The 12,905-nt window shown below is 44.7% G+C and overlaps 2 protein-coding genes across 2 annotated transcripts in view; one reads left to right on the top strand and one right to left on the bottom strand.

Annotated features, from left to right (window-relative positions):
- The first annotated feature begins 1,953 nt into the window (after positions 1-1,953).
- Positions 1,954-6,804, top strand: inka1b (inka box actin regulator 1b). The gene is made up of 3 exons (XM_014133888.2): positions 1,954-2,081; positions 2,190-2,236; positions 5,750-6,804. Exons 2-3 carry the CDS (start codon positions 2,234-2,236, stop codon positions 6,674-6,676), a joined length of 930 nt encoding a protein of 309 aa, XP_013989363.1. The 5' UTR covers positions 1,954-2,081; positions 2,190-2,233; the 3' UTR covers positions 6,677-6,804.
- Positions 6,805-9,085: 2,281 nt separating this feature from the next.
- uba7 (ubiquitin-like modifier activating enzyme 7) overlaps positions 9,086-12,905 on the bottom strand; it is an 85,368-nt gene continuing 81,548 nt past the window's right edge. Inside the window, exons 23-24 of the mRNA XM_045691881.1 lie at positions 10,844-10,935; positions 9,086-9,549 (exon numbers count right to left, since the gene is read on the bottom strand). Of these exons, the coding sequence (XP_045547837.1) occupies positions 9,417-9,549; positions 10,844-10,935 (225 nt within the window). The 3' untranslated portion in view covers positions 9,086-9,416. The remainder of the gene's footprint in view (positions 9,550-10,843; positions 10,936-12,905) is intronic.

The following is a 12,905-nucleotide window of genomic DNA, read 5'->3' as shown; positions in this document are numbered from 1 at the left end:
CACAAATACAATATGACGTCCATCTAACCTGGCAAAGGAAATTATTGTCCAAAAACATGTTCTCCGCGGTGTGCCAATAAGATAGGTTACTGTTCGCTCAATTAAGTTAACAATGTTGATAACTAAAAGACAGACTGGAGTTGTTTCATTGTCATCTCTTTACATCAATAGTCATTTGCTTTCCAGACAGAGCAGTAAAGTACCTTATAGAAGTTGCACACATGGGGAAAATGTTTGCCTTTTATAAAAGCATTTCATGCAATTCTACGTCATTTTATTTAACTGGAGACTTATTGTTTAATACCGCACAATTGTTCGAAATGGCAGGCTACTTTGACACTGACAAACAGAATCTGAGGTCGCTAAATTATAGGCTTTCTCATGGTGTAGTAGGCTATTCGGAATGATTTAATTTATTTCTGAAGACAGCAGTAATTATATAACATTGGGAAATGTATTTAAATGTATTATGGGTGCTGAAGTTCGTTCAGAACCCTTCGCGTGGCTATGATTCTATAAGGAAATAAATGAAGTGCAACGCTGAACAAATTAGTGTTGAAGGCTCATGTCTATCAGAGTAGAGGGGGGAGATCATAGAAAGTGAATCTTATTCTAGTTATGCGACACACTGGCGCGCTTCTCACACAACCAGGACCACGTGTTGATCACAAACAGGTTGACACCAACCCAAATGAACTCTTTGAATACTAGGCCCGGGCTGAAAATCTATTTTTTCACATTACGTTTTTTTGTGGTGGCGGGAGAATGAACTAAGAGGCAACTCGAATTAACTTTGATCGCTTTTATTATAATTTTTCATTTGCAAAAACTGTACATTGTTTTTCATGCAAAGGGAGGTACCGGATCCGGTCAAATAGGTTCCGGAACAAAACAGTCCAGCACTGTCTTTTAGTATTTACAGGGCGCGCTTCCAAAACTCTGGCCCTTCCAACTGTAGGCAACGCGTTTAAAACAATCCACTGCCTTAAAAAAAGAAGATAATGATTCTCTGTGGCCAAATCATGCTTTCTGGTGTAGTAGCCTATTTTGAGTGATTGTATTTATTTCTGTATAAACAGGAGTAAGCAAATTAGGCAATGTAATTAAATTTACTTTAGGGGAAGCTTAGCCTTATGGACACGCCGCCGATGCCTTTTAATGTGGCAGAAACCCAACCAGTCATGATGTTTTCATCTGATTGTCAAACAGTCATTTAACAAAGGCGCTTCTGTAGGCTACCCGCGCACATTCTTCACTCACAAAATCATTTCAGCATACAAACTCCAACAGTGCACTGTGCACCCGCAATTTAATGGATGGAAAGAGGCATCTGTTATAAAACACCTACGTGTATTCTAATGACATTCTGCGATTGTCATTAGGCCTACACTTATAGCTTGAATTGATACATCCACTGTTGTCCACGCGCGCCTCGGTCTCAGCCACTCGTCTCCGCGCGCCTCGGTCTAAGGCTAAATCCAACACTGTCTGTAGGTACATGATAATAGCCTATTGTAGTGGCAAAGCATCAAACAAAATATATAGTATAGGTGTACATCTGTGAATTGTGATGATTAGGATATATTCGTTATAAACCCTCTCCCCGATTGTGTGCGTCTGTGTGGCTGCACGCGCCACCGTGTACAAAGAGCGTTCTGATGTGTGACGGGGGTCAGAAAGAAGATTGATAGGCTGTCTACTTGCCTAGTGTGAGACACATTCTGAACAACGTCGTCTCCACCATGATTGACACATGACTAAGATATCAACAGTGTAGCCCTGGTAATTGTTTTATTTCCGCAGATAATAAATGATATATTCTCAGGTGAGGGAGAAGTGTGATGCATTGACACGGTGTTTAGGTCTGGGGTCGTGTTTCAGGCGCGTTGCTATTGGTTGATTCTGGGATGCCCGCCGTTGACTGGCTGCGGGGGAAGAGACTGCGCTCACAAAATAAACTGCCAGCCACATCACATGCACTCTTCTGTGTGAGGCGCGTTGAGTGGACATCGGATTTACTGAGGAAGTTGTGAACCGTTTTGGATTAATTGTTCTATTAGAGGAGTCAATTATTGCCCAATGTAAGTAGCCTGGTATAGAGAAATGCATCATAAACTACTAAAACGCCGACTTATGAACAACGTGAGATCCATATTTTGTATGCTGACTGAACCCTTCTCTTTTTGCAGGATAAAGTAATCAATTTGGAATTCAGACAGACACGATAAAAGCAATGGTAAGTTTGTTTTGTAACATTTGCAACAACAACAAAACATGTGCTATGCTATTTTATGTGGTGTGATATGAGTTGATGAAACATGCTGGTACTGAAGTGCCCATGCATTTCTAACCGTTGTACAGAACAGTGTGCACGGGGAGTTTATTACGGTGAGCAGCCCAGTGTTATGGTAAACAAAACCAAATGATCGGTGCTTTTAACTTTACGACCCTCCGGTGACAGTCAGGGCAGCAGAGAACAATACATAGCAGCTGACTACAATGGTAAACTATATACTACAATGGTAAACTATATACTACAATGGTAAACTATCTACTACAATGGTAAACTATCTACTACAATGGTTAATTAACTATATACTACAATGGTAAACTATATACTACAATGGTAAACTATCTACTACAATGGTTAACTATATACTACAATGGTAAACTATATACTACAATGGTAAATTATATACTACAATGGTAAACTATATACTACAATGGTAAACTATATACTACAATGGTAAACTATATACTACAATGGTAAACTATCTACTACAATGGTTAACTATATACTACAATGGTAAACTATATAGTACAATGGTAAACTATATACTACAATGGTTAACTATATACTACAATGGTAAACTATCTACTACAATGGTTAACTATATACTACAATTCATTTGATAAATGGGAGCTCTCTTACACTTGTTCCATTTTATTTTGAAGTCCTTTTTTAAAAACAAACTTTTGTTTGTCGCTTAATTCTTTATATATTTCTGTCAGATGCAGTTGCACATATCTGGAAATCAGAATGTATTTTAGCTGGTTACTTGCAATAGGGCTATTCAATAATGCGCTATTAATGTGTTTTTGATGAACAGTCAACGATCAATAATGACATACAAATGTAATTATCAACTATACATGACTCCCTTGACATCTGTGTTTTGCTCGGTGTTCTTCCTTCGGAGTGTTTCCTGTAGCACAGATATGGCCATGGCGTCATCTCTTAGCTCAACCAATGACTGGTGCTCTCTACCATTGTTTAACAACACCACAGTAATGAAAGGCTTTGGAAGGCTGGAGTGTTCACTATGTGACCCCCCCAGAGACTGATTTTAGGGTACTATTTTGATCTCCCTAAAGCTACTCATACAGTAGGCTATGTGTTGAGCTGGGTGAGTCGAACCTCCACGCTATTGTGAAGGACTCTGCATGGATGACCTTTCAGGGTTTGAAGCCCCTCTGTGGCCCTGTCTCACTCTGTCAAACAGAGCTTTCTTCTACAGCCAAATGGTTAAGTTGCCACAGCTGTGAAAACATCAGGGCACTGAGCAAAAACCGGTTGAATCAACATTGCATTTTCTTGTTGAAATGACATGGAAGCAATGCGATGACGTTGAATCAGCATGGAAAACTGATTGAATTTGAAAAAAGTTATCAACATAACTTTTTTTATACCCAACTTTGAATCTAAATGCAATGACATGGTAATTTTTGTTGTTGTTGATTTCACGTTAGTTGACAACTCAACCAAATGTAAATCATAACTAGACAATGAAATGACGTCTGTGCCCAGTGGGTCATTTCTGCAGGCCTGGTCTCCCCACTGTGCCTGTAGACTGCACACTGACCTGAGACAGCTGAGGGTCGGGAGTTAACACACATTGTTTGAGTCTGTCTGCTTAACAAGCGTGCTAAAAAAACATGGAAAAACCTTGGAGCTGTCTAACAAGGGAGAGTGTATCAAATTACATCATTCTGCAGCTGAGGAACATGTTCTTTGTTGTACAGGGAAAGTCTTTTTTTTTACACATGAAAAGTCCCTTTTATATAGTAGGCTTTGTTCTGTTAGCTACAATACCTAAGTGAAGTGGATTGATTTTAAAGTGTTGCCATGTCACCTTTTTACCTTAATGTGACAAGCTGGATTCAAAGTCATTCTTAGGTTTCTATTCAATCTGTACCGCTGAAGTGATAGAAAATGGAAAGGTGATTTCTGACATATGCAGTGTTTACCGTCAATGCAGTCTCCACTAATGCGGGAACATTGCCTTTAAATTGCAATCACACTAACGCAGCGATACCGATTGAATATAGCCCCTAGTCATTAAGACATTCTGAGGCTGCTGTTGTAATGTTACTGAATGCTATTGGACCTTCATCTTGAGGTGATCTTAGGAAATGCCATTGATTTTTCATATTGATTTCTTGTAAGACTTTCAACCTTTATGGTCAATGATGTACCGGTAAAATAACCAAAACTAACATGATTTATAAAAGTGGCATTCAGACTTGAGATGATTTGGTGATGACTTTGAAATGAATCATACATGGGGTTTTTCACTCCCATTGTCTAATCCCACAACAGTGATGTCAATTCCTGCTAGACAATATGGGCCAATCCCCAAGGAATCCTGTAATTCTAGTGTGTACCACAGGATGTGCACTTCTAAGCTCCTCTAAGATTCATCAGTCTCTAGTCTGTCCAACTTCCTCTCTGTCTTAAAGAGGCAGAGAGCGTTTCCTTGTACATCCTGTTCCCACAAGCCATGTTCTAATAAACTCAAGAGCACTCTGTTGAGAAATCTCTCCATAAAGCTGCTCTGAGGTTTGGGTGGAATGTGGTGGAGGTACGGCTGCAGAGGGTGATCTCAGCTGGTTAGAATCGTGGTGCAGTGCTGGGTAGAAGCACAGGAAACTGTTTTAGCTTTTGGACCAGGACTTGGTGTATGGACATATTTCTAATACAAACTAGGATGGGGGGTTGGACTAACTTTAACATTCAGTGAAAATGAATTAGTGTCTGTAAAAGTGTGTAACATACTCTGTTATATATTTTATTATGTTCTCAAAACATAAACGGAGGAGACTGTCAGTTTCTAACCCGTTATCTCCCTGTCTCTCTAGTTGTGTCTGCAGGATTCTGAAGACGGTCAGTTTCTAACCCGTTATCTCCCTGTCTCTCTAGTTATGTCTGCAGGATTCTGAAGACGGTCAGTTTCTAACCCGTTATCTCCCTGTCTCTCTAGTTATGTCTGCAGGATTCTGAAGACTGTCAGTTTCTAACCCGTTATCTCCCTGTCTCTCTAGTTATGTCTGCAGGATTCTGAAGACGGTCAGTTTCTAACCCGTTATCTCCCTGTCTCTCTAGTTATGTCTGCAGGATTCTGAAGACTGTCAGTTTCTAACCAGTTATCTCCCTGTCTCTCTAGTTGTGTCTGCAGGATTCTGAAGACTGTCAGTTTCTAACCCGTTATCTCCCTGTCTCTCTAGTTATGTCTGCAGGATTCTGAAGACGGTCAGTTTCTAACCCGTTATCTCCCTGTCTCTCTAGTTATGTCTGCAGGATTCTGAAGACGGTCAGTTTCTAACCCGTTATCTCCCTGTCTCTCTAGTTATGTCTGCAGGATTCTGAAGACTGTCAGTTTCTAACCAGTTATCTCCCTGTCTCTCTAGTTGTGTCTGCAGGATTCTGAAGACTGTCAGTTTCTAACCCGTTATCTCCCTGTCTCTCTAGTTGTGTCTGCAGGACTCTGAAGACTGTCTGGTTGACCAGATGCATTACATGAGGTCCCTGCAGGACCTGAAGCACATGAGCCGACCGCTCAGCGATCCCTCCGGCCGCTCCTATGCTATGACCCGTGCTTGCCAGCAGAGGACTCAGCAGCGGGAGCGCCTGACACGCCTCCGTAGGCCCATCTCTGAGGCCAGCACTTACGACTCAGCTTGCTGCCTGGCCAGCCCCATGGAGGAGGAGGAGCAGGAAGGGCAGAAGCGGCTAATGCAGGGCTCCCCCAGCAGTGACAAGAGTCTGGAGTTTGACTCGGGCTACTCTGAGGCGTCCTGGCAGGACGAAGATGTGGTGCTCAGGAGGACCAGGAACGTACGGGTGTCTAACTCCGCCTGCCTCCGCACCAACCGGGGAGTGGGTCCCGCCGGCCGGATCCGGCCCAAATCCACTTCTGACGCTTGTCTGGAGCGTTGGACATCATTTGAGGCGAGCAGCGACCCGGAAGACTGGACCACGTCACTGCTGAGCCGCAGCAGGAACAGACAGCCCCTGGTGCTGGGGGACAACAGCTTTGCTGACCTCATTAAGAACTGGATGGACCTGCCAGAGTGTCCTGAGCCAGCAGAACTCAAGCCCCATGCAGGCCGGCGTCTGGCCAAGGACCTCCTGGTCAACATGAGGAGGAAGCTGGCAGGGATGTCTAAGAGCGTGGAGATGAGGGCCAGACCAGCAGACAGCACCAGGGTCAGCAGGGCCGCGGTGGCCCCCAAACGCATGTCCTTCCCCGTGGGTTTCCAGCCACGCAAACCCTTCTTTCACCAGTCCCACACAGGCCTGCACCAACTGGGAACAGACTTCTACCAGTTCACTGCTCTCATGAAGACGGGCAGCCGACAACCTATCATATGCAATGACATCATCGGGTACGTCTGATTGGAGTGATGTCACAACTACGGATTCTTACCACAGATTTACATAATGTTATTTAATTTTTTTATATGTGCTTTATGTTTAAATAATGTTGAAATTGTTACAATAAAAATGTTTGTCTATTGAAAATATTTTTGGGGGACTGCAATAATTATTAACATACAGGTTTTATTCATAAATAACTAATGAAATTAAATAATGCATTTTTTTGGTTGAGATTCAGCTTTCAGATAGGTAGTGACATCTTGCCAAGAACTATGGCATAAACACTCTTTAGTTCATTATTTAAATGGCCTGTCAACTGACCAACATCACGGCAGTCAAAAATGTTGCCATTGAATACAAACAGCAGGGTGGGTGTTGCTGGGAAAGTGAAAATGAGCTTTCCAATGGTCGATTGTGATGGATCATTGTTATCAGACACAACTGGTCTATAAGATGTGTCACATGATGCTTAGATGTAAAGGGAGTAGCTGTGTAAATGTCCAGCCATGTAAAAACACAGCCATATACAGTGTTCAATGTATCTGCATATACACTTCAAATAGATTTGATTTACAACATGAACACATCAAATTAACTACAAACACAATTAAAGCAGCAGAGGATGCACTGAGCATTTATTTTTTTCTTAATCAGTCACCTAATCAACAACCGAATCATATCCCTCAACATAGGCCTATAGAGCAAAGCAGTGTGTTTCAGAATAGATCTTCAGATCCAGCTGAGGGCTGGATGTTAAAGAGATTAGAATGTGGATGAGGCCTAGTGTTAGGTAGGTCTCCACAGAGAGAGACTGATCTCAGAGGGAGAGCAAGCAGGACAGATATCTTTACCTCTAAGGACACAGAGGAAAGGCTGAAGACATCAGAGCTCCTGTCCTGGGTCCCCCTGGGAGGGGTGTGTGTGTTGGTAATTTGACTGGCGAGAGATTATTTGTACTCCTTTTTCGCGGTATGCAATTGGTAGTTACAGTCTTGTCTCACCGCTGCAATTCCCGTACGGATTTGGTGAAGGTCGAGAGCCATGCGTCCTCCAAAACACAACCAAGCTGCACTGCTTCTTGACACAATGCTCACTTAACCCGGAAGCCAGCCACACCAATGTGTCGGAGGAAACACTGTACACCTGGTGTATCAGTGTGCACAGCGCCCGGCCCGCAACAGGAGACACTAGTGCGCGATGGGACAAGGTCATCCCTGCCCGCTAAACCCTCCCCTAACCCGGACGATGCTGGGCCAATTGTGCACCGCCCCATGGGTCTCCCAGTCGCAGCCGGCTGTGACAGAGCCTGGACTCGAACCCAGAATCTCTAGTGGCACAGCTAGCACTGCCTGAGACCACCTAGCCACTCGGGAGGCCTATGGCAAGAGATTCTAAGAGCCTCAAAACACCCGACCCCCGCTATTCCAGCGCCAAGCCCCTAATCCTGCTCTCTCTGACCGGTGGACCGGACTCATCGCCATGTTTAAATGTTTTGCCTGACTTGAATTAGACCAGTGAACCAGTCCAGCAGACTCCAACCCAACATGGCCAGGGCCAACTCATCTAATTCATATGCCCTGGTATACCCTCACAGCACAACATCCCAAACACAGACAAGACCTGGTATACCCTCACATCCCAAACACAAACACAGACAAGACCTGGTATACCCTCTCATCACAACATCCCAAACACAGACAAGACCTGGTATACCCTCACATCCCAAACACAGACAAGACCTGGTATACACTCACATCCCAAACACAGACAAGACCTGGTATACCCTCACATCACAACATCCCAAACACAGACAAGACCTGGTATACCCTCACATCCCAAACACAGACAAGACCTGGTATACCCTCACATCTCAAACACAGACAAGATCTGGTATACCCTCACATCACAACATCACAAACACAGACAAGACCTGGTATACCCTCACATCACAACATCCAAAACACAGACAAGACCTGCACGCAAATACGATGATGTTTGCAAGCACTGCCTCAGCATCTGTCACTTGGCATTATCCAAGTTGACAACAGATAATGAAGTAATCAAAGCCAAGCAGAGGCCAGGAGGAGAATCAGCTCTCCAAATCACGCTCTATCAGAGATCCCCTATTGACACTTCAATCACTCTAACATTGCAGTGCATGGCTAATGGGATATGAATGTGGGCCTGGACTGGCTATGTATGAGGGTACAGACAGCACAGGAGTGTGAGGCGTGGAGATCATTATCCTCAGTCACCTGCTCTGTGCTCCATTTCCTTCCAAGCCTCTGTCTTTCACATGGTGACAGTTCTGAGGGGTAGATGGAGCAGGGGTGATCTCTGTGACTCACGAAGACAGGCCGGCCGGAAACCAGGGTGGAACCCAACACACACAGAGCTTGATCACAAATCACAGGTGATTACAATAGCTACAGAGGTGAATCATTTAATCAAATACAAATTAATCGCCATTCTTTATGATTACAACATGAATATAATAATAGAAGTGGAAAGCTATTGTTTATTTATCACAACAATGCAGCTTCTAGAAATCCATATTTTTGCTCCAGAAAGAACATGATTTGTGGCCTAGGTGCGAAACAACATATTACATACATTTCAACATCAAAATGCAGCTTGTTTTAATTTACCAATATAATTCAATGGAGGTCCTTTCTTTAGTGATCTGAGCAGATAACTATGAAGCGGTTAGGAGTGTGGCTCTGTTAGGGCCTCTCAGGCTTGTCCCCTTTTGATGTCATCATCTGAACAGGTACCTGATGGGAGGGACCGTCTCACAGTCTTCATCCTCGGCGAAGGAAGGGAACATCTCCAGCATGTGCAGGTGTTGGGGGACCTCTATCTTGGTCACCAGGCTGACCACATCAGACACACTGCCAAGACAGACCACAACACACACATCGACAACAGCCTTTTGGTGACTTTTAGAAGTCATGACGTCTCTAAAACAGTTATTAAACTATACTCCTTAGTCGTACATCTTACTTCAAAAGAGTATTGATAATTATATCCCTGGTAGAAAATGGGGGACATTAGTATTTTTTGGTGTGTATTTTATTAAGGATCCCCATTAACCGTTGCAGAAGCAGCAGCTACTCTTCCTGGGGTCCACATCCTTTGTTACATTACAGCGATTCAGAAAAAGCAGAAATGGTATAATAAACTGAGACTACACACTGACTGTGTCCTATAGCTAAATGGCCTTCAGACCAAACCAAGGTTCTTCATGTCATCTGGATCTTTAATACTGCTCCATACAGACCACTAGGCCTGTAAACACAGGAAGCTGAATAAGGGCAGGGGCCCACAGCCCAGGATGTGACTCCTGGAGGGGACATTTGTCAAACGAGGCCTGCTGTCCACACTGATTCCCCCCCCCCCCTTAGCTTCCTCAGGCCAGTCACCGGGCTGACACTGGGCTCTCCAGGGACTGAGGTGTTAACATAAAGCCCAGGAAGACATACACTGTGTGTCAGGAGGAACAGCGGGAAAGGGGAGGAGGAGGTTCAGAGAGCTAGAGGGGGCGAGTGTCAGGAAGAACAAGGCATAGACATGGGGGAGTGGGGGAGAGCCAAGAAATTGTCTGTCGTTTTACAAAGCTAAGCAGAATCTCCTGGATCTGATTAAAGGGCCTGTTTCACTGCACATGTTCAGGGCTCCGAAACACTGCTCTGTTTGTGAATACAGGGGTGGAGTAAGGACAGGCCCTGAGTATACATATTCCTATCTGTGTGCACATGACTGAGCGAGTGAGAGAGAGAGCATCATAAGTAGAGTCGGGTGAGGAGTTGCTTTGCGTATTGCTATGTGCATACCTTAACAACATACAGTAGGTACTGCCATGGCAAGACAACAGGGCATGGCTCACTCTTGCTCCTCTCCTCACAGAGCACAGGAAGCCTACAGACTAGGAAGAGCCATATCTCAGTCAGCAGTCACTAGTGATGCATGTGACAGTGTGTAGATGAGTCCCTCCTTTTCTGAGGAAACAGCAGACAGCCATTGCCTTCTAAACAAACATCAGGGCTGCTGCATGTTTGTGTTTATGCCTGTACTGGACATAACCCTGTTGCCAAGCTCTTCCCACACATGTTACCTTAGTCTGTCTTCTGGTGGGGTATGGTGATAATGTCTCGACTGGCTCAAAAGCTTTGTTTCAGGACATACCTCTTCACCAGCCTCTCCGTGTGATTGGAGCCAACATCGTACAAGACAGCATTCCCATAAAACAGGCCGGTGATCTCCAAGTTGTATGTTTGCTGCAAATTAAACAGTAATACCACATTACATTTAGTATCATGGAAGTAAATTCACAATGTTTGTTTTAAAAAGTTTGATTTCCTTAAATTTCTAATCAGTTTATACAGGTTAACATTAAACAAGATCCAATGAAAGTCTTTATAGAGTCCTATGGTCCAGTGGGCTACAGCAGTCCAAGATGAGCCGTAACCTAAATCGAACCCTGCAGCTCAGGAAGTGTTGCAGAGTCTCCAAAAATAAACCAGCAGATCTCAGTCAGGATGTCAAAGGTTATGGGAAACTGAAGCAACTTTGTTTTTGCCAAATGTTATTTTCTGCCTCTAAATAAACAGTGGGAGGAATCAACAAGCCAATCCTTTGTTTAGGACAGCTACATGTGTACTACACAGCCTGTGGTCGTTGTGATGAGACAGTACAACTGACCTGTTTTTGTGGTTGTCTCACCTAGCTATCTTAAAGGTTAACTGTCTGTCACGTCCTGACCAGTAATAAGATTATTTGCTATTGCAGTTTGGTCAGGACGTGGCAGAGGGTATTTTGTTTATGTGTTTCGGGGTAATGGTTTATGTAGTGGGGTGTTTGATTTATTATTTCCGGGTTTTTTGGTCACTGCTATATGTTAGAAATAGACTATGTTCTTTCTAGTTAGTCTGTTTCTATGTGTAGTTAATTGGGGTGTGGACTCTCAATTGAAGGCAGGGGTTGTCTAGTTGCCTTTGATTGAGAGTCCTATATATTAGGGTGTGTTTGTGATTTGTGGGAGGTTGTTTCTTGTTTAGCTGTCTATGCATGACAAGACTGTTTTTTCAGCGTTCATCATTGTTGTTATTTTTGTATACGTGTTTATTTGGTTTTCCTTCTTTCACCTATTAAAAGAAGATGAGTATACAACCCGCTGCGTTTTGGTCCTTACATTTACATTTTAGTCATTTAGCAGACGCTCTTATCCAGAGCGACTTACAGTAGTGAATGCATACATTTCATACATTTTTTTTTTTTCCTGTGCTGGCCCCCCGTGGGAATCGAACCCACAACCCTGGTGTTGCAAACACCATGCTCTACCAACTGAGCTACAGGGAAGGTCCTTTCCAGACGACAACTATTACAGAACCTCCCACCACAAATGGACCAAGCAGCGGAGTAAGGAGCAAGGGGAATTCAATATGGACTGGCGAGAGAAATGGATGTGGGAGCAGATTCTGTCCGGAGAGGGCCCATGGAGGAAGTCGGGTAAGGACCGGGAACGCTACCGAGGAACACGACTGGCGTTTAAGCCCGAGAGGCAGCCCCAAGATTTTTTTTGGGGGGGGGCATATGGGTAGTTTGGCTGGGCGATGTTTGAGCCCCAGGCCAAATCCCCGTACCTTTTCTGGGCAACCAGTGAATGGACAGGTCCCGTGCTTCGGGGTAATGGGTACTGTGGCGAGGCCAAGTATTTTTAGGCCGGTATGCGCTATGCCAGCGCCCCGCATTTGCCAGGGGGTAGTGGGCATCCAGCCTGTAAAAGCGAAGCCAGTTCTGCGCTCGAGACCGCCAGTACGCCTCTACGGTCCAGTGCGTCAACCCAGTCCGACTCGTCCTGTTCCCGCTCCCGGCACTAGCCCTGAGGTGCGTGTTCCCAGGCTGATACCTCCAGTACCAGCACCACGCATCAGGCTTCCAGTGCGTCAGCCCAGTTCGACTCGTCCTGTTCCCGCTCCCCGCACTAGCCCTGAGGTGCGTGTTCCCAGGCTGATACCTCCAGTACCAGCACCACGCATCAGGCTTCCAGTGCGTCAGCCCAGTCCGACTCGGCCTGTTCCTGCTCCCCGCACTAGCCCTGAGGTGCGTGTTCCCAGGCTGATACCTCCAGTACCAGCACCACGCATCAGGCTTTTAGTGCGTCAGCCCAGCCTCGAGAGTTCGGCAACAGTGTGCGGTCCAGAGTATCCGGCAACAGTGTGCGGTCCAGAGTATCCGGCAACAGTGT

This window comes from Salmo salar, chromosome ssa12 (genome assembly GCF_905237065.1).
Source record: "Salmo salar chromosome ssa12, Ssal_v3.1, whole genome shotgun sequence".
In the NCBI taxonomy this organism is placed as follows: Eukaryota; Metazoa; Chordata; class Actinopteri; order Salmoniformes; family Salmonidae; genus Salmo; species Salmo salar.
The sequence above is the reverse complement of the archived record's forward strand: the minus strand, read 5'-3'. Positions and strand labels throughout refer to the sequence as shown.